Genomic DNA, 20,881 nt, shown 5'->3' on the forward strand with positions numbered 1-20,881 from the left:
GCGTTTATTTCTGCGGCCGCAATACACACGGGCGGATTTGCGTCACCAAAGCAACTTGCTGGTCGAGATAAAGTTGCACAAATATTGAAAAGGGAAGTGCTCGCGCTCATTATGAAGTTTTTCTCCGGAAGAAATAAGGATTTCTGCTGTATCCTAAAATACTAAAGCCGCTTCTATTTTGGGACGAATCTCGCAGGCACATCCGCTCATTTAGCCCGAGCTGGAACCTCTCAAAAAAACAGGAGATGACCAGGGCTGCAGCGAGCCCCGGGTTTCCTGCGGCCCGCTCCCTCCCGGAGCGGCGAGCGGCCCGGCCCCTCCCCGGCCGGCGGGCGGGCAGCGGGGGGCCCGCCGAGGCCCCCGGGGAGAGGGGACAGCCCTGTCCCCCGGCCGAGGGGCGAGGGGCGGGCAGGGGCTCCCGGCGATGGCAGGCCGGGCGGCACCTGCCCCGGCGGCGCGGCCTCCCGCCGGCCCGGGGGGTCAAGTGCTCCCTTTCGGGTTATTTTAGCCCCCAGCTGCCCCCCCATACCCCTCCCGGGGACCCCGCAAACGGGCGCTTCCCGCCGGTGCTGCTCATCGCCGGGGGCGGCGAGGCCAGCCGAGCTTTGAAATAAGCTCGTAAAAAAACAAACCAAAAACAATAAAAAAAAAAAAAAAAAAAAAAAAAAGAAAAAACTGTGATGGTTTCTTTTTTTTTTCTTTTTTTTTTTCTTTTGTTTTTTTCTTTCTTTTTCCTTTTCCCCCTGCCCGTGGCACGACAACCGGTGCCCATGGCGGCGGGGCTGCCCCGCGTTGCCCCCCCCCCCGCGGGCTGCCGGCGCGGCTCTGCCCGCCCGTGGAGACGCAAAGGGACACCGGAGCCGATCGATCCGGTCCGGGGGCGAGGGGCCGGCGCTCGGCTCGGCTGCGCGGGGTGTAAGGCGCGAGGAGAAGGGGGGCTTTCCGCTCTCCAAGCGGGAGAAGTCCAAACCTCATCCACCCTTTCTTCCGCCGGCTTCGGTTCTCGGACGCCAGCCCGCCTTTTCTTTTTCGGTTTCGTCTCAAAAAAAAAACCAAACAACCCCGAAGAGAAGCGGTGCGTGGCTGTTCGCGGGGAGCCAGCATCGCCTTCACCCGTGCGCGGGCTGTGGCTGCGGAGCGCGTTCGCTCTCGCTCGCAGGTGGCTTCGATATCCGCGCAGAAGCTGCGTCTTCATACCTGGCGAAGGAACAGCAGTTTGCCTGGCTGGCGGTTCCCCGAAAACATTCAGAATTTGGGAAGCTATCTGAACAACAACAACAAAATAATAAATTATGAAACAAAACCAAAGCAAACCTGCAATCTTCCGACCCAGAGCCTGCTCGAAACGTTAGCGACTATGTTTAAGCGTATGGAAACTAAAATTGCAGAAATGCGCTTTTTTCGGAGTCAGGTCGGGGCAAACGTCGGTGTTAGAGGGGAGAAAAAGAGCGCCAGAGACGCTTGGATAAATTTGGTCCCTAAATTGCGAACGTAGCTTATGATTGTGATTTATTATGATGATTATTATATCATTATGATGATTTATTCTTACCATAAAAAAAAAAAAGAGGGTAATTCTGTTGTAAAAGCTTTGCGAAATTACAAACTAGCCTTCGAGGTGAAAATGGTGTGGATGCAGACGCAGCCACCCGGCTGGAGAACTCAGTAAAGGGCTATAAAATAACATTGTCGACAGGATGCGATTAATTAATTAATCGTTGCAAATGCAGGATCCAGCGTGTCCTGGGCCCAGAACAGCTCGAAGCTCGCGCAACGTTTGCGCACACGAGCCTCTGCTCCTTCGCTTCCAGACAACCCCAGGCTCGTTTATCCGGGAAGGAAGGAAACGCGTTTCCTTCCCAATCGTTTCCGAGAGGACGGACGCGACTCTCCCACGGCCGAGAATTTCCCTGCGCGTTTCTTCCAAAACGGCTGGAAATCGCGGCGGAAAGCGCGCAGCGCCCTTGCGCTAGTTTGGGTCGGGGGAGGAGGGGTGTTTCAAAGTCGAGGGAGGAATTTTGGGGTAGGGGGGGTATGGGGGGGTGGGTACTTCGCGGGGCAAAACGAGAAGGGTCGCGGGTGGGGGCCACCGCGCCGGCAGCGGGCGGCGCGGTGGCCCCCACCCGCGACCGGGCCCTGCGTGGGCGTGTCGGCAGGCGGTCCTGCCCGGCCCCGCGGATCGCGGATTGGGCGTGGGGAGGAGGGAGCGAGGGCTGCTCCCGAGCCGGGAGTGTCTCCGCCAGAGAAAGTTTCGGGGAGGGGTTGGCTATATATATATTTCTTTTTTTTTTTTTTTCATCCCCCAGCACGGCGAGGAGGAAAAGGGGGGTTTGGTTTGGGTTTGTTTTGTTTTGCGCCGCTCCGCTGCTCGCCCGCTCGCTCTCTCCGTGAGTTTTGGGGATTTTATTTTTTTTTTTTCCTCCTTTTATTTTTTTTTCTTAATTTTCTTTTCTTTTTTTTTGTCCTCTTTTTCTTTTTTTCCCCTCCTTTTTTTTTTTTTTTTTTTACATTTTTTATTTTTTTCCCCGTGGTCGGTTTTAACCCGAGCGCTCCGCCGGCCACCTCTCGCCCCCGGGCCATCCCTCCCCATGCTCCCGGGGCGGCGGGCGACCGGGAGCTGAACGGCGGAGGCGGCTCGTCCCCTCTCCCGAGCAGGATGTACACGGCCGGGCTGGCTCCTTTCTACGCCTCCAACTTCAGCTTGTGGTCAGCGGCGTATTGCTCCGCTTCGGGACCGGCCACCGGCGGCTGCTTCCCGCTGGACGCCAAGAAGCCGTCCTTCTGCATCGCCGACATCCTCCACGGCGGCGCCGAGGCGGCGGGAGGACCCACCGACAACCTCCCCGCCGGTCCCGGCACCGGGATGCCGCCGGCTTTGGGAACCGTCCATCACGGGGGTCCCTTCCACCCCGCCGCCTCGCCGCTCCGGCCCACTCCCGTCGTGGCCCCGGACGCCCCCCCCCCCCCCCCGCCGCCGCCGCCTTCCCGCTCTCCGCCGCCTTCCACTCCCACCCCCACCGCCCCACGCAGCACCGGTCGCCCGTGGCGGCGGCGGCGGCGGCGGGGGGGGGCGGCGGGGGGGTCCCGGCCCCCGCCCGTCTGCCGGGTGGCCACACGCACGGCTCGGCGCCGGCTCCCGCCAGCAAGGACCTGAAATTCGGCATCGACCGCATTTTGTCGGCGGAGTTCGACCCCAAAGTCAAGGAAGGCAACACGCTGAGAGGTAGAGAAACCGGCTTGCCCGACCCCCCCGCTGGCGCGCCCCGCGGTCCTTTCTGTATTCCGGCATTATTTTTGGCGAGCGTACCCGCGATTCGAAAACTTTGCGATCTGGCCGAGAGAGAAGAGTTACCGAGAACAAGCGTTAGAAACCCGGGTTTCTCACAGCGCTCACTAAAATAAGCCCCCGTCCATCCGTCCCTCCGTCCCCCGCCCCCGCCCCGGCCCGCGCCGCTGGGAAAAATAGCGTAAAAACAGCGAGCGGAGCGGTCTCCGCTTCCCGAAGCGGGCCCGGGATTTTTTTTTTGCACCGAAGGGCGCAGCCCGTTTTAAAAGCTTTTCTCCGCACCCCCCCCCCCCCCCCTCGCGGCCTGTAAACCCCCCGGCCGAGGGAGCGAAGGCAGCGGAGGGTGCCCGACTGCCGGGGCACGGCCCCCCCCTCCCCCGGGGAGAGCCCCCCCGGGGCGGCCCTGTGTGTCCCCCCCCCCCCCCAGCCCCCCAGCCCCTCCGGCCGGGACCCAGCGCGGTGTAACAGAGCTCTCCTTGTTCCTGTGCTCGCAGATCTGACCTCCTTATTAACTGCCAGCCGCCAAACCGGGGTTCATCTCCCCGGCTTGCAGCCTGCCGCCGGCCAGTTCTTCGCGTCTCTAGACCCCATTAACGAGGCTTCTGCCATTCTGGGTCCCTTAAACACAAACCCAAGGAGCTCAGTGCAGCACCAGTTTCAAGACACTTTTCCAGGTACATCTCGTCCCTCGTCGACATCCCCCCCTCCCCGGGGGCTCGGGGCGCTCCGTCCCGGGCCGGCTCCTCCCAGGGGGGGCTCGCCAGCCCCCTTTGAAAGGCCAGGGCGCGTTTTCTAGCGAGGCTCGGGTTTTGGGCGAAAGCCGGGCTGCGTGCGGGGGGAGGAAGAGCCGGCTAGGACCCGACCCGGAGGACCGTCCCATCTGGTACCAAAATAATACCTGGGCCGGGAAAGAAGGGGCGGGGAGGGGGGAGAAGAAGAATTCGGGTTCCGAACCTCTCCGTCCTTGCCCGAGGAGGCACACGGTGACGGGACTCCGGCAGGCAGGGCCGCGCCGGCCCGGGCCTTCCCCGCACACCGCGGTCCAGCTGCTATTGCGATCGATTTAGAGCTCCCTTTCAGGCACCGATGTTAATAACGCCGTCTCCATTTCTCCCCCCCTCCCCGTTTTTCTCCCCCCCCCCTCCCCGCCCCACCAGGCCCGTACGCAGTTTTAACCAAGGACACGCTGCCCCAGACGTACAAGAGGAAACGCTCCTGGTCCAGGGCTGTTTTTTCCAACCTGCAGAGGAAAGGTTTAGAAAAACGGTTCGAAATCCAGAAATATGTCACCAAACCGGACAGAAAGCAACTGGCGGCGATGCTGGGGCTGACAGATGCTCAGGTAAGAGCGGCTTCGGTTTTATTTCAAATCTTACTTCCAGTTTAGAGGGATGCCGGAGCCGGGGGGAAGGCGGTTGCAAAGAGTTTTTCCCTTCCTCAGTCTTGGTTGGGGCCGGCCGAGGAGCGGCCCCTCGCCCCCCAGCACCCCCTGCGCGCAGGTTGCGCGGCCCGGCGCGGAGCTTCCGCCGCCTCTTCGGCCGCCGTGGCGGGGCCGAGCGGGGCCGGGGCAGATCCCCAGCGTGCGCTTCGCTGAGGCGCGACTCCCCGTAGGAGGCAGTTTAGGTCAGAGGAAGTAGAAGAGAACACGCTATTTTTAATGTCCCTTTTTTATTTTATTTTTTTCTTTTCTAAATCTCTCCCCGCGTTGTGAAATCCTGAGTTTTGGGGAAGTGAGAACTCTCCTTCAAACGGAATCATTAAACGCCACTCTGTAATGATTCTGCTGTGGAGGGCCCGCGGCGCACAGAATTGTATAACGCTGCGGTTTCTTGAGAAAGGTTTGGTTTCCTGGAAGAAGAAGTAGAAAGAGAGAGGGAGAAAAAAACCCAAAACACCAAATAACAAGGTGGGGGGGGGGGGGGGCGAGCGCTTTGTGTTTAAACACGCGAAGTAGAATAAGAAAGGAAAAAAACCCCAAACTTGAAAGCCACCTTAGCGGCGTCGGCGCCCGTGCCCGGTTGCAGGCTTTGCGCGGAGGCTGCGCGGCGCGGTGCGCGGTGCGGGGCCGTGGCTCCCGCCTGAGGGCGGCTCGGCCGCAGGTGAAGGTCTGGTTCCAGAACCGGCGGATGAAATGGCGGCACTCCAAGGAGGCTCAGGCCCAGAAGGACAAGGAGCCGCCGCCCGAGCCCGAGCCGGAGCCGGAGCCGGGCGCCCACCGACCCGGCGCACCGCCCGCCGCCGAGCCCGAGCGCAGCCCCAGCCGCTCCGAGGGCGACAGCGACGGCAGCGACGCCGACTCTCTCGACGTGGCCCCCGGCCGGGCGGAACGGACTGAGGGCGCCGAGCGGAGCCTGCCCGCCGCCGGGACGGGCAAGTCCTCCGGCAGCACCGGCCTCCCCTCGCCGCCACCCGCCGCCAGCCCCGAGCCGCGGAGCGGGCTATAGGCGGGGCGGCCCGGCGGCACCCGGGGCCGGCGGGATAACGGAGCTCCCCGGCCCGGGGCGAGGGGCCGAGGCGGCGGGCGGAGCGGGGACCCCCGGCCTCGGGACGGCCGCCTCTCCCTCCGCGCTGCTCGCGGGACAGCGGGGTTTACCTGGGTTTGCCCTTTTTTATTTTTTTATTGTTTTATTCTCCGTCTCCCGCCCCTTGTCCTCTCCGGGAAAACCCGAGCGAGGGACTCCGGGAACGTGCTCCGAAATCCCTCTGCCCCCCCCGCCCCGGTCCCCCAAACAATTTACAATGTGAAGTATTTTTGCCAACGTCCTCATCAGTTGCAACGTGTTGCTTCGAATAATCCGGCCAAGAAATACTGCACTGACAAAGTATATAAATATATATATATATATCTATCTCCTGTAAATAAAACGTTTTGCTATGGTTTGTAGCCACGTCAGTCTGTCGCGCAGGGGAGAGGGCTGGGGCGGCCGCCCCGGCTGCCTTCGCCCCGCTCCAAGGCGGCCGCTGTCTCTCCCCGCCCGCCAAGCCCCCCGAGGCAGCCTGCGCCTTATTTTATGCTTTTTTTTATTTCACTTTTTGCTTTCCCCCTTCCTCTTTCTGACGGGGGCGGAACCGTGCCCCCGGCGGGACGGCGGCCGGACCCCTTCGCGGAGGGGTGTACGGACAACCCCGCGAGGTGGCTTCGGGTCTGCGAGGCGAGGCGGGAGGGGGCTGCCCGACCCCCCCCCCCCCCCCCTCCCAGGGGCCGGCGGGGCCGGTGCGGGGTGCGGGGGGAGGGGAGTCGAGCTGGCTTTGCTTCGGTGTCGCCCCGGTTCGCCGTGCACCTTTCCACGAGCCCCCCGCGGCGGGGTGGGGAGGTAGCGCTCTGTGACGTCACAGCGTGGCTGCGCGGCCCGCGCTGTGACGTCACGCAGGCGCTACGCGCGGCGCAGAGGGCTTCGCCCGGGGGGGGGGCAGGAGGAGGGGACCGGGGGTTCCTGCGCCCACCGAGAAATCCCCGGTGTCCTCCGGCGGTGAGGGCCGGGCTCTCGCCCCTCGCCGCCCTGAGGGCCGAGGCGGGAAATCCTTCGGGGCCGGGGGGGGACCCGCTCCTCGGGGCCAGCCCTGCTAGCGGGGCTGCTCCGGCGGGAGCAAACACCCGAGGGGGGAGAGGGGAATGCCGGCAGCACCCCCCGCCGCAAGCCCCCGGGGGAAAGGACCTGGGGCAGGCGGCAGAGCCACGAGGCCGGCTGGCTGGGCGGTGAGAGGACGGATGGGGCAGTGAATCCGGCGGGACCGGGCGGGCAGAGGCCCCGCGGAGTCACGGCGGGCGGGGGGATGTCCGCGGGGCACGCGCAGCACCCGCGCAGGGCAGCGCGGTCCCCAGACGGCGGGGGACACACACACACACGATCTGTGGGGGCCTTGTAGGGGAGTTCTGCCTTTCAGACGCTGTCAGGGAGGAATCAGGGGGGTGTCACGGCTTTTCGGGGTGCGGAGCGGGCCCTGCGGTTCTTTTCCAGCCCCCGAAGGCGCCCGTCCCTGGGGGGGGGGAGGGGCAGGGGTTGCTGCCCGCGGGCTGTGACTCCCCCCAAGAGCGGGGAAGCCGCCGGACCGACGTCCAGCGAAACACGGCCTGGCCGTTCCTGCTCCGATAAACCACAGCGCTGCGGCTCAGGGACACGCGGGAATTTGTTTGCCTCTTTTTTTTTTTCTTTAAATTAAAGACGAACCCGTGCGGGAGAGAGGGCTGCGAGGGGGCTCTCGGCAGATGACAAAGGAAAAGCGCCTTGGGAAAGGGTTGCTCTTCCCTTGGGTTGGAGGAATCCGCGCCTCCTCCGAGCGCAGGGCTGGCTGCGCGGGGGCAGGAGGTGTGTGTCACCGTCCGTCCCCATCCCCCCGGTGTGTGTGTCCCCTCGTCCCACCCCTCCGGCCTCCCCAAATGACGGGACGGCAACCCTCGCCTGGACCCCGGGTCGAGGAGAGAGCAGGGGCAGCGCCTTTGCGGCACCTTTTTAAGATAAGGCGGCAAAAGGGGACAAAAAGGTGTCACACCCGTGGGACTCGGGCTACGGAGAAAGATGCTCAGATCCGAGTGAGAGAGCTGGCATAAAATTCCTTCGCCCTGTGCCTGATTTTCCCTCCCTGCTGCCCTCGGCTGCGGGATTTGGTGCTCCGCGCACCCCTGGCCAAGCGCCGGAGCCGGGAGGGTATTTTTTTCCTCTCCTCCAGCGATAGGGAAAAAAAAAATCACCTCTCTCTCCGCCAGTGCTCCCGTCCTGCACGTCCTCGGGCAGGGAGAGCAAACCTGCGAACACAAGTGTGGGGAAAGATGCCTGAACGGAGGGGTTTGTGCCCGCCTCGGCGGGGAAGGGATTCTGCCCGGTCCTGCCAGCCTGCAGTTGCAGCTGAATTTCCGCGGAAAAAAAAAAAAAGTCGTGACAATGTCGTGACAGTGGGCAGCTCGATCGCCCGTCGTCGGCGAAACCGACCTGTCCGTGCGGCCGGCGGAACACCCCCCCAGAACGCGCCCGACACAAGCCCGGGGGCAGGGCCCGTTGCTGTCTGCTCTGTCGTCGCCTGCCGACACGACAGGCTCTTGGCGCTGGGTGCTCCCGAAGGAGAAACGCCCGAGCCCGCCGGCCCCGTCCCTCGACGGTCTTGAAGCCGGGGGCCGCAGCTTTTCGGGAGGTCTCTTTACCCCCCCCCCCCCCCCCCCCCCCCCCCTAAATCCGTCGTGACTCTCTTCAGACCCGTGCCAGCCGACCCCAGATCTCCGGGTCTGCACCGGGTCGGTGCGTGCGCGGCTCCCCCCGCCCGGCCGGGGCCGGGGTCCCCTCGGAGGGGCCGGGGGGCGTTTCCCCGGCGCTGCCCCCGGCCGGGCCAGGCTTCCCGGAGCACACCCGCTCCGCTTTCGCCTCCCGGGTGCCGGGCAGAGATTTTTCGGGCTGACTTCAGTATGGGACGCCGAGAAACGGGAGCGATGCACGAAGCCGCGCGGAGGTCTCCCTGCCTCCTCCTTGCGCGGCGTGTGCGGGAAATCGGATTAATAACGGAGCGGGAGGCCTCCCCGTGCCGCTCCGACATCCCAGCCCCGTCAGCGAGCATCCGCACCCGCGGAGACGCGCAGCCCAGCTGCTCGGAGACAGCTCCTGCCGAGCCCCGTCCCGGGGAGCAGCTTACCGACGGCCCCCATCTTCCCCCGGGCGCCGCATGAAGAAATCCAACGAGATCCTTTTCTTCTCGCCGGATTTCTTACCCAAAACCTCCCGTCTCCGACGAGACTCGAGTCAGCTTCGGAAAGAATAGCCGCGTTAGTAAGGGGGGAAAAAATATAACCCCCCCCCAATAATAAAACAGAACAGACGCGATATTTTCAGCAAGCGATTTACGGTGCGAAAAGGGCCGGGCGAGGAGCCCGCGCTGGGGTCCGCCGCAGCCCCCCCGGCAGAGCCCCGCGGCAGCGAAACCTGAGTTCGCCTTCCCTCGTTATAGCCGAGCGAGACCGGCCCCGCTCCTTAGGAAAATATTTTTATTCTATTTTAACGTCGGGCTTAAGCTGATGTCTTAAAAAATAATTGTTTTCAGACCCCGGTTTGCTCGACATCGCCGTTTCACACTCGCAGGCACACAGAGCTTTCCCTGCAGTTCGTGCCTCGGGACTGCCTGGCGTCGGCAAGACAAACTGCAATCTCCGAAATGTCAACTTTTGCCACAATCTCGACTAAAAAAACCACCCCCTTCTTATTGCTGTTGAGCGCTCATCAGAAATAATGGCTGTTTACACAAAACCTTTATTCACTTTCTTAAATAAACACCAGTGGATTCAAATAAAGCAAACCCTCAGCTATAATTCAAGCACAAACGTTTGCTGTGTGTATTCTCGGCTGCGGACCTGGAGAGACTCCGCGGAGAGAAATATGAAGTCTCCTTTCATAGTGCGCGTCCGTGAGCTAAATATTCTCGCTCACCTCGGCCGAGCTTACCCCGGCCCAGGTTCCCTTTTTTCCTCTGTTTTCCCCCTCGCTGAAGCGGAAATATTTCTTCCCTTCTCCCCCGACCCCTTTCGCAGAGGTGAGGTCTGGAAGTTTTTATTTTAAAAATCCGTTTTACGGCAGCCCCCTTCCCTCCTCCTCCACCGCCCCGGCCCGGGGGCTGCCGGGCTCGGCGGAACAGCCACCCCGCCGCCCCGGGACCTGCCGCAGCCGCGATGCCCCCGGCTCGGCGGGCTGGGGGTGCTCGGCAGGAGGGAGCGAGTCGGGGTCCCCGGCGAGGCCATGCCGAGCTCTCGTTTGCTCCAAGGAGCCGGACAGTACGGGGGTCGCCCGGTACCCGCGGGGGAGCGGCGGCCGCGGCCCCCCCGGGGAAGAGAGACGATCCCTGCGCGGCGTGGGGTGCACTGCGCCCCCCTCCCCTGCTCCCGGCCAGCCCGGCCCTAATGAGCCCCATTAAGGGTATTATTGATGTGGAGGTTTGCTGTGAGGTCCCGGCTGGAGGGAAGCGGAGCTCTGCCGCAGATACGGGCGCTCTGATCTGCACCACCTGGCTGAAACCAGAGAGCCGCCACTTCATTAATGGGTTTAGCCTTTGCTAATTGGTGTCTTTAGGAGCCTTGCCAAATTCTGCTCCGGGATCTTTGGAGGCAGCTTTTGTTTTTCCTCCTGCCGGTGACATTCGTTGACGGCAATTAGACCCGGTACCGCTGCCGCGCCGGCGGGCAGCTCGGCAGCCCCCAAGGGGCCGGCACATCCCGCCACCGCCATCATCATCGTCAAAAAAGGAAACGCCGCAGCTAAGCCCCGAGGTGTGGGGAGCCACCACCCCCCCCCCCCCCGGTGAGGGCTGCGGCAGGTGACACGAGTGGAGGGGGGGGAAGGACGCGCTGTGCCCCACGGCCGCGCCGCGGAAGGCTAGCGCGGGGGTCGGGGCTGCCCCTGCCCGCCGGGGCAGCGGGGAAAGCGGCCGGTCCCCGCCGCCCCCTCCCGCCGGGCCGGTGCCAGGGGCCTGCGGGCGGAGCCAGGCCGGGCCCGGGGAGCCCGGAGCCGCCGCGGCTCCCCCCGTCCCGCAGCACCGGCGCCGCGGCCGACCCCCTTTCGCCGCCCGCCCCCGGGGTCAGCTTCGTCCCCGGCCCCGCGGGCCTGACCGGGCTTTCCGGGACTCGAACGGCCGTAGTTAATGAAATCCGCTCACCGCAAATCACAGAGCTGCGCCGTACGCTATAATCAAATTTCTGCTTGCCTTAAAAAAACTCAGGCCACCCTCCTCCGCCCCCGTTCTCCAGGCAAACCCCAAATCAAAGGTTTCCAGCCATCACACCCCTCCAGCTATGCCTGGTCCCAGGCCATCTCTGCCGGCCTTCCTTGCCATCGCCTGTCTTCGTCGTCGTTCCCCCCCCCGCCCTCACCGCGATGACCAGTGCCTTCCCTCGGCGGCAAAAAGAGCAGCCTGCCCGGGACCGCCCCCCCCCGTCCTCCTGCCCGGGCCCGGTGGGGCCACGCCGGCCGCCTGCGTGCGGGGATGGGGGGGATGGCGCGGTCGGAGGGGCTGAGGGTGCTGGGACGGGCGGTGGTGACGGGGGAGCTGGAGGGAATGAGGGGGATGGAGGGGATGGGGATGCTGGAGGGAACCGGGGGTTCCCGCGCCCAGCAGCCCAAAAGAGGTGTCGGGGGCCAGAGGCACCCTCCACAAATCACACCGGCCCCGTTTCCCGCGTAACGTGTCGCGCGGTGCCCCGGGCGGGGAGGGGTGCGGAGATTGTCGGGGGGGGCAGGAGGGGAAGGCTGGGGCCGGGGCTCTCCTTTGCTCCCTTGCTCCGCTTCTTCCCTTGGCTCAGGCCATCTATCCCTTAATCCTTCCGCGGGCGGGCTGCCTGCCCGGCCCTGCCCGATTTCAGCCGGGCTGCGGAGGGGGCTGACCCGTGCGGGACCAGGACGGACACCCCCCAGCTCAGCCGGGACCCCCGAGACTCCAGCCTGTGCCTGACCCCAGCCCCGCAGAGCGAGAAGGACGAGGATGAGGTGCGGCACGGAGTCGGCCTGTCTCCCCGAAAACGTCCCGGTACACTTGGCTTCACTACCCTGTGTTTCCGAGGGCAGGTGATGGTGTGCAAGGTTTGGCCCGACTGGCCCCCTCCTCAGCCCCGGAGAGCCCCTTTCCGCCCCCACCCACGTGTGTCCGTGACCATTAGCAGTCAGCGTGTGAGGAAGGGTCTCCGCTCGCCCCTCGAGCGGGCCCGTGGGGTCGTGTCCGTCCCAGGGCGGGACGGGCAGGGGGCCGCCCTGACGGCCTCCCCCCGGGCTGCGGGGTGCCCCCCAACCCGCCGGGCCCCGCTCCCCCATCCCGCCCCGGGCGCGGGAGGCGGCTCCGCGGCACCGGCCGGATCGGGCCCCTCGCTCCGGCTACGGTAGACGTGTTTACTGGTGCGCTCAACCCTCCCCATAAATCCCCCCATCTATAATCATTATCTACGCGGAAACTTTTGCCCCCTGCAGCCCCCGGCGCCCCCCCCTCCCCCAGTTAGCGGTGATGATTTTAAAAGCATGCGATGATCTAAGCCCTAATACTAATATTATGCATCATTTGGACAGGATAACCATGCCACCTTGTCAAACGCCGCCTCTTTACACAACCCATTTGCTGCATCGCGGAGTCATAACGGGGGTGATGGATGGGCCGGGGACCCCCGGAGCTCCCCCCCCGTTCGCGGGGAGGAATGCGGGCAGGCGGAGACCCCGCGCCCGCGGCCCTCCCGCACCCCGCCGGCGACAATTTATGGTCTGTGTATATTCGCTGGCTCCAGATATCGGCAACGTAATGGATGGTTATATTTTACGAACCCGGGGCTGGGATCTCGGGAGTCCCTTCCTTGTATGGTGCACTCCTGTCTCGCCCCTAATCCGCCCGGCAGGCAATAAACATCCCCGCTAAATGCGCCGGGAGATAACAGCCAACTTTTATTGATTACGAGAAAACGCTCGAAGCTAAATACAGGGCTTTTATGAGGATCCCTGCGAAGGGCCTTTTCTCCGCGACCGTTAAGCGCGAATCCGACGTTTTACCGCGTGTAAGCGGTGAACGCGTCTGGCGATGAGCTTTGGGGGGGGGGGGGGGGGGGGGAGGGGGGTGTGAAGGGCAGCGAAAAGCGGAACGCACCGGCGGCGTTTGCCCAGAGGAGCCGGGCTCCGAGGTACTGCCGGGCTCCAGACCTTGGAGGGTCCCCGGCGACCCCCCGGGCTCCCTCCCGGCCCCCTCTCCTCTCACCGGGTGACGTCTCCTCTCCCAAACCTGAGACCGGGGAGCAGCGATGGGGCCGCTGGGCGGGGCGGAGGGCGGAAAGTCACCTCACAGCAGCCATGAAGGGGGGACCTTGGGGGAGTCATCCCCCAGGAGTACCTGGGGGAAGGGGCTCCGGGGAGTCCACCCGCTTTTTAAAGCCGACGATGGTGGGAGGTTGCTCCCCCCCCCACCCCCGAGGCGGATTTATTTGCGATGTATATTTTTTTTATTCTGTCTCCGTCTTCTTTCTAGCCTCAGAGGTGTCAGGGGCGTTAAGGTTTCCGCCTGGAAGAGGGGTGATATGGGGGGAAGGTCCGGCCCCGAGCAGCCGGGCTCTGCCCCGGGGCAAGGCGGGGACCCGCCCAGGGGGGAGGGTGTCCAGTCTGTCTCCCCGGCCCCCGCCGAGGGCACGGAGCGCTTGGGGGGAAACCGCTTCATTTCGGCCACCACACGTGGCAGCAGACGGGAGGGTGGGGGTGCCAAAGGCATCACCAAAAAAGAACCCCTCACGCGTGGCAGGACCGAGCCCCGACTGAAACAGCACCGATCGCCTTTTTATTATTTTCTTTACTTTTCGTTGCGGCGCTGAATATTTTTCGCACGATCCCGTCGTGAATTGCTGAAGATGTTCGGAGGCTTCGTTACTGTTGTTTTTTTCTGACCGGAGGCGGCCGGGTATCAGCGTTACTTCCTCCCGCGACCTCGCTGCCGGCCTCCGAGAGCCAGGCGCAAACGTTGGTTACGTCGATAGGTTGTTTTTTTTTCCTTCTTGTTCTGTTTGCCGCGCCTTGGAAAGGTGACTGTAAAATCACTCCGTGTCTGCGAGTTGTGTCGCGTGATGCTGGAAAGTTATGAAGCTGTGTTATTCCCCAATGTTTCTCGATGAACTTCTGAGCATAAAGGAAATGCTTGAATAGTGTTCCCTCTGCGGTTTTCTTTCGGCGAGGGGAAGCCAAGGGAAGATGCTAATATTGTCATCTTATTTTACAATTTCTACCAGCTGCCCAAACAGTTTGTGTATACAAACGAAGGCACAGCGGGGTTCAGTTGCTTAAACGCAGCCCATATATTTCAGAGATCATATTCGCCTCGATAGCCAGCCCGGGGAATTATTTAGCCTGCCCTTTATTGCTGTTAAAACGTTGGCTTCTATTTAAGTAAACAGTGCGATCCAGAGCCATTTATCAATTCTGCAGAGGTCCAGTTAACTGGATGTCCCGGCAGAGGCTGTGCGTGCTCACCCCCCCCCCCCACCCTGGCCCCCAGCAGCCCCTCTGCGCTGCCTCTGCTCGCAGGATACAGGACACCACCCACCCCAGCCCACCAAGTGCTTAGACTTCATCTCTAACACGTGTGGATCTCTATGCATACACATAGAATATTATGCTGGAAGCACAAGGCTGGTCTTTTTTTTTTTAATAAAGCTTTTTTTCTGAATTCTTTTGAAGCCGCAGCTTTGTGAGGAATATTTAGCCCATTAGCTGAATTAGCTGGCGAGTACCAAACCCAAACAGAACGGACGTGAGCATAGCTACTTGCAGAACTGGAAAACATTTGGAGGCTTGTTATATACACTTCAGGTCATAAATTAGTAGTAGATTTATTGTTCAATCAGGAAAAAGCTATTAAGGTTTGCTCAGCTCTGGTCTGTGGGAAAATAATTTCTTTGATTGAATTCCCCCTAAAGACCCCCAGAAGTTTTCTCTCCTCTGTCATGAACAGTCTGCTCTTTCCTGTCTTCCAGACACAGGGAAGAGTAGGACCTCCGGAGAAAAGGAGCTTTCCAGCATCTTGAATTTCACTTTGCATCTTTCTTCCTACCTGCTGATTTAATTTCTCTTTGCATTTGGGACCTTTCTAAATCTATCAAGAGAAAACTATAGAATAATGAGAGTGGTGTATCATCTTTTATCAGATTTTTCTTCCTTGCTGGTGGCCAATATTGCAGCTCTGAAGGAAACAGACGTTTAGGGGGGACAACGGAGGGGTGGGAAAGCATGGCATGGAAAGAAATTCAATCTGAGGAATGAGAGGAATGGATAAAAAAAGGCAGGGCTGATGACTTTTTCATTGCATAGATTTCCTACAGGAGCAGTGGTTACCAATCCCTGGTCCGCTTGTTTATTTAGCGTGTTTCTGAAATGCATGAGCTCCTAAGCTGGCCCGTGTCGCTGGAGCGCTCCGCACTTCCATGGATGAGCCCCAGACCTGGCCCACAGCCTCACCATTAGAAAGAAGCAGCTCTCCAGCGCTTCCGCCCGCTGGCAGCGATGCGAGGTCACTACGCACCGTTTAATGACTTGCTCCCCACCCCCTCTGGTGTCACTTCGAACCCCAGGGACCACCAGGCTGCTGCTGCTGCGAGGTTGGGAATTTGATATCAAAGGGCCATTTGCCTTGACGGTAATCAGACTTTCTCCTTCCCTCTTCCCATTAAAATTTGCAGGGTGCTATTCTAGGTTTCCGCCTGGCTGATGCTGATGCAGATCCAGGTCGGGGAACCCTCTGTGGTGCAGGAATTGGCAGCGTGTGGATGGGGGCCCAGCATGGTGGCCATCCATCCTCATCTGCGGTGGGGTGAGTGTGAGCTGCGTGGTCCCTGTGTCAGGAGCAGACATGATGCTAAAGCCTTGAGCCCTGTCCGACTCTCCTTCACTAAGTGTCCCGTGGACTGCTCCAAACTCAACCCTCACCGCCCCTTCTGGGCCGGATTTCAGCAGGGCCCCCAAGTCTGTCATTTTAGTCTAGGACTGGTGATGGGTTACAACGCAACGTGCTTAAGTAGGAAGTGGCCGAGGCAACAGTGAAACCTCATGAAGATCCCATTGTTAAAACTGGGCACATCAAGACCCGTCCTGAGAAACACAGAGCACTGTTTCCTTCCATCCTTCATGTTTTGCAAAGGTTGAGGCAAATCCACCGTATAGATCCCTGCTTTTGCGTGGAGCCTTGCCCTCGTGATGAGGCTTGCTGAAGTCAACATCCCAGGAGCCCACAGCGACGAAAACCCATGTCAAGATCCGTCCTGTTAAAGACAGTAACTGAAGTTAGGGGTTTTCTGCTGGGGAAGTTTCAATGCTGGGCCTAAGTTTTACTGGGCTAATTTATCATGAGCCGGGCTTACTTAGGCCTGACTGTCCCAGATTACTTGCCAGTTCTACTATCTGTATAACCATGGATGACATGAATGAGGTAGGAGAAGAAACAGGACAAAAAGGGAAACCAACAGCACCGAGCCTGCTGGGGGAAAACGGATTGTGTTTGTTTAATCAATTTTTGACTTTTCTTTTTTTTCCATGATAAAGTATTTTAAAGGCAATTTACACAAGGCACAGCATGAAAAGATTCCTTGACTGACATTGTTTGAAAAGGCTGGTGTGGAATAGCAATCAGAAAAATGAGTCAAATGAGAGCCTATGCTCCTCCCTGTAGGAAAGCAAGGCTAAGTGGGTATTTTTCATCCATAGTTGTCTTTTTTTTTAAAGCAGCTTCATAAAGTATTCCTTGTGATACCAATAGTAGTTCTTGCACGCATTTTCGTGAGCAATTATTTAATCTGCTGCTGCACTGGAATGTTGAAATGTTTTCAGCTTTGGCTCTCCTAAGCCCATCTCCAGTGCAGTGAAAGCTTTTGCTGCGGTACTAACTAGTTGTGTGCAAGAGCTGGTTCATAGTGGTTTGGTGCCCAGAGCTGCCAAATGTGAATTGGAGATCACTTCTGGCAGAAGGTAGAACTGTTCCTCTCCGAAACAGCCTTGCTAAAAGGCAGGAGGCACCTTCTGTAAAGAAGTATTTCTGGGGACAATTTTTTTTTTCTCTTTCAGATTTGTTTCGTCCCTTGAAATGTGAGATCAATCCCAAATGCCTAAGAGGATCTTGGAGAAGGTTCATCTGAGGTAACGACCTCATGCTTGCACTCCTTGATAAGGCAATGTCAGCCAAGAGAGCTAGCTTCGCTGAAGTGATACATACTCACTTTTTACTATGAACCTTATGATTGGTTTAATTTTCTCTTACTACCTGGGAACATGACATGAAAATGTATAGATATCCCATGCTTGACCGAGATGCAAGATTCCCATCCATGGTGGAGTTCAGCGTTCCTGAGAGACACTTGCTTGTAATGCCCCTTTGCTGACTGACAGATTCAGTTTGTTCTCACCCAGGCATGTGAAACGAATACAGCTTTCAGCTGCTCCATTTATTTTTTGTTTCCAGAGCGGATCCATTTGCTTGGTATCGTTTTTTCAAAACTTCGACTTTTGGATTGCACTGTCAGTGTTAATGTGTGAGGGTTGAGCTCACTCTGCTCGCCGAGGTGTCCTACGGCAAGACCACAACAAGGACTTGCGCAGCACACAGAGCACATTACAGGGAAAAGCCACCTGTTGAAGCAGCAGAGATCACGCTATTTTTTACATGTGCACAGCAAAAAATGGAAAGATGGGCTGTCTAAGGTATTTCCAAAACCAGGAGTTGTTGAAATCTTGATGGAAGAACACACCCCTTCACTTCTGTGCCTCTGAAATCAAAATATCCGTTAAAAGTGATAGACTTGAGGCCAAGGCAAACAATTTCATAAGCTAAACTCAAACACTTTTACTTGCATATACTGATCTAGTGATGACAGATTCATTTTTCCAGCTCTGGCAAATTTGTTTCTACCGTAGCCTTGCTGGAAATTATCCTGCAAGTGTTTATAAACCTGTCCTGCCGTGAAGGCCTCCATGTAGGACACATTATTCAGATGAAGGGAGGACCTCATGGCTATCAGCAAGGTGGGCCTACGTAAATAGTTTTGGCTTTTGCCTTTTGCAGTTGAAAGCCCCTCAGATCTGTTTTGCTTGGAGCCTGTGACTATTTTTATGCTAGCCATCAGCTGTTAGGTGTCCAAGGTTAGGAGACAGAACGGAAGTTGGGAGGTGGAGGTCATAGCCTTGGCTGCTTTGTTGGCTTGTCCAGGCTTTGGTAAGTCATGGCATGTCTCAACCTCCCTGTCTGGTGGATGTATGGTAAAGCACTCCTGTGGGCTGCTCTTGCCAGGTTAAAGAGGCCTTGTAAGGTGTGAAAAGTGGAACTGCTCAAGTGGCCATGGGGAACATTGCCTCCCTCAGTGTCCCTTGCTGGAAGCCGTTGCTCCTTCTGCTGTAGCCATGCTCTATAGGCATGTAAGGGCTGGTATGCTGTACAGAAACGCTGAGCAGGCAACAGAAGGGGCTGAGGCCAAGAAGAGCCCTGGTAGTCTGGGTTTCCTTTGGATTTGCAGATGTGCCCTTTTGTCTTCTGCTTCACACCTTGTCTACTCAGTCCATACTCGGTGTTTCCCCCAGCAGTCTACTTTCTTTTCCTGACAGAGGCTGACCTGTTTAGCTGCTGCCTGTGCCAGATATGGGGGTGGATGGACCAGAAAACGCTTTGTGTCCCATGTTTGGAGGACAGTCCTTAGCTATCTGCCCTGTGTTTTGCAAGGGCACAGGCACACAGACCCAGAGCCATAGGACAGGTGGTGCATGGAGGAGAAGAGGAACTATGAAATGCTATGAAATGCTACATGCTATGAAATGTCTCATATAGACACAATGTCAGAGGGGAGACTGGCTCTGTAGGAGCTCGGGGTAGCCTGGAAGATGAGTACAGATCAGTAAGGTAGCTCACCTCATGGCTAGCAGCAATGCGGGTTTGCATTAGAAGTCCCCAGCTTCTGCTTTCTGCATTTCAAAACCCTTTAGATCTCTTTGGCCAGGAGCAATGCGTATTTGTTGGTATGTCAACCAACTGCTAGAGGCCCAAGATGCTCTGTTCTTCTTTGGGAACAGTTTCCCCAGTGTTGAGTCAGACTGACACTTGGTTGCTCACTGAAGTATGCAATAACTATCCTTCTCACTACCCACCAACCACGAAACTCCACTGCTGCTGGTGTTATGCTCTCTCTCTGAAAGTCTTCCAGGCTCTTGAGCAATGCGGTGCAATAAATATTAAGAAAAAATTTACTGCAGCATGATCAGGTGGTAATTTCCCCCCTATATCCCTCACCCAGAGCTGTCTTAGTGCTTCTGCCCTCTGATTGTCTGTATCACACTGAGTTTTCTGTTAAAAATTGACATTGAAAATAAACCAGTGGCTTTTTTACTTAGCCCCCCTCAGTCTAAAAAAGCCCAACAATCCAAATAACCAACCGAAACATTGAACAAAAACAGATGTGGAAACCAACAGAAAAAGGAGGAGTAGGAATACTCTTTCTTTCCCTAAACGAAATACCATGTTTTCTTGTGTCTGCACATGTATGAGTGCTGGAGGAGGACAGAGAAGTCATTTTTATTAGGCAGATAATGATATTCTTAATTCCCTCACTGGGAGCTGGAAGACCCTTTAAAAACCTCAGGGCCACCTTTAGCTGTGGAGTGACGGGCTGATGTGGAGGCGGTGATGCTCAAGCACCCAACCCTTCTGTGCTCTCCCCCTTCCCCATGGCCACTTCTTCCCACCTCCAAACCACTTTTTTCTCCACCCAGGCCATTGCCCAGACCTGCTTGCCAGCGGTTTGAAAGCTGCCCTATGTACAGCCGTTATGGAGAGGAGGGAGGTGATGCACGACCGCTGCTGGAGAATAAGCATGGTGTGCATCCCCCTCATCCCCAGCAGCTCCATCGCTGCATGGCTCCTGCCTGTGCTGCCGTCCCCACTGCCCTCACGCGGGGGCTGGTGCAAGGGTTGAACGCTCACTGTGGATTCGAGAAAGACCTCATATTCATGCCTTCTCCCTCCACAGGCACCATGTCCTGTAACTCCGAACCTCAGTTTCCTTTCATTAGGTGTGGTGGGAAAAAGGGCTATTTAAATACTGGTGAAGGCTGGATTCAGGATGCGGGTATGTTTTAAATTAAGGTGTGATTTTAAACTAATAAAACTAAACCTTACCAAAAGGTTTGGACGTGTGCTTACTTCAGTTTAAATTTGGGCCATTTAGGTTGCTCTTAAATCATGCTGTACATATAACTGTATTTTGACTCACTTTTAAACTGAAATAAAAATATCCAGACAGTGCTTTGCACAGCTGTTTAACAACTGTTAAATACATAAATAGACATCACGTACTAAAACACTGTGTTGATACGAGCCATATAAACAGAAGAGAGCAGAAATACAGTAGTCTTTTTAACCTCATCTAATTTTGTGTCTAGACAAGCTTTACTCAGCACCAGAGTCTGCCTCAGTGCTGCTTACTGGTACATGGAGGGAGTATGGTTTTGGTAGATACAGCATGGTCTTGCTTCCCAATGTTATTCAATTTCTTTGTAGGCTGATGTCTCTGAAAAAAATGTCAAACACATTTCCAAGACTGCCAATGGAGTCATGGGATGTTCTCACTCATGAATCTGTGGGTCCTTGGTAACAGGAAGCGTTGATGTACCGAGGGAGAAGTCTGCAGCCCTTCTAGCGCTATTAATATCATGACTCTGCTCATGGCTGGTGGGATACTTTGAAGGCAAAGTGAAAGAGTAAAAGATGAGAAAGCCATGAAGGAAGGGTGTAATGCTGTCCCTTTCATCTGCATTTTTCTGTGCAAAAGAATAGGACTTCTGCCAAGGCCTTTATTTACCCGTTGCTATGAAAATCACTTTGTGTCCTAGTTTCAGCAGCGTTAATATTTTTTTTCAGTAAGTGATTATGTTTTATGACCAGTTTAGACTTATATGGAGGTGCAGTAATATGCTATAAAACTCTACACCATAAGCTGTATACAGGACATATCAACTAGTCTAAAGTGATTACATTAATAAGAGAAGAGCCAATCCTTCTTACGATTTCATGTGAGAGCAGATGAGCTCACTGCTCCTGAGGAAGACATTAAATCACGTTTGTGTAGCAGGTAGAGGGACTCGC

General features: G+C 57.6%; 1 protein-coding gene across 1 annotated transcript; it reads left to right on the top strand.

The window, feature by feature from the left end:
• Positions 1–2,322: 2,322 nt before the first annotated feature.
• On the top strand, positions 2,323–6,142 carry HLX (H2.0 like homeobox). Its single transcript, XM_075445910.1, is given in 5 exon segments — positions 2,323–2,957; positions 2,960–3,223; positions 3,781–3,960; positions 4,444–4,628; positions 5,386–6,142. Coding segments are annotated over 5 exon segments (1,275 nt in total). The 5' UTR covers positions 2,323–2,656; the 3' UTR covers positions 5,731–6,142.
• Positions 6,143–20,881: the final 14,739 nt, after the last annotated feature.

The sequence above is a fragment of the Opisthocomus hoazin genome, chromosome 2 (assembly GCF_030867145.1).
Source record: "Opisthocomus hoazin isolate bOpiHoa1 chromosome 2, bOpiHoa1.hap1, whole genome shotgun sequence".
Taxonomy (NCBI): domain Eukaryota; kingdom Metazoa; phylum Chordata; class Aves; order Opisthocomiformes; family Opisthocomidae; genus Opisthocomus; species Opisthocomus hoazin.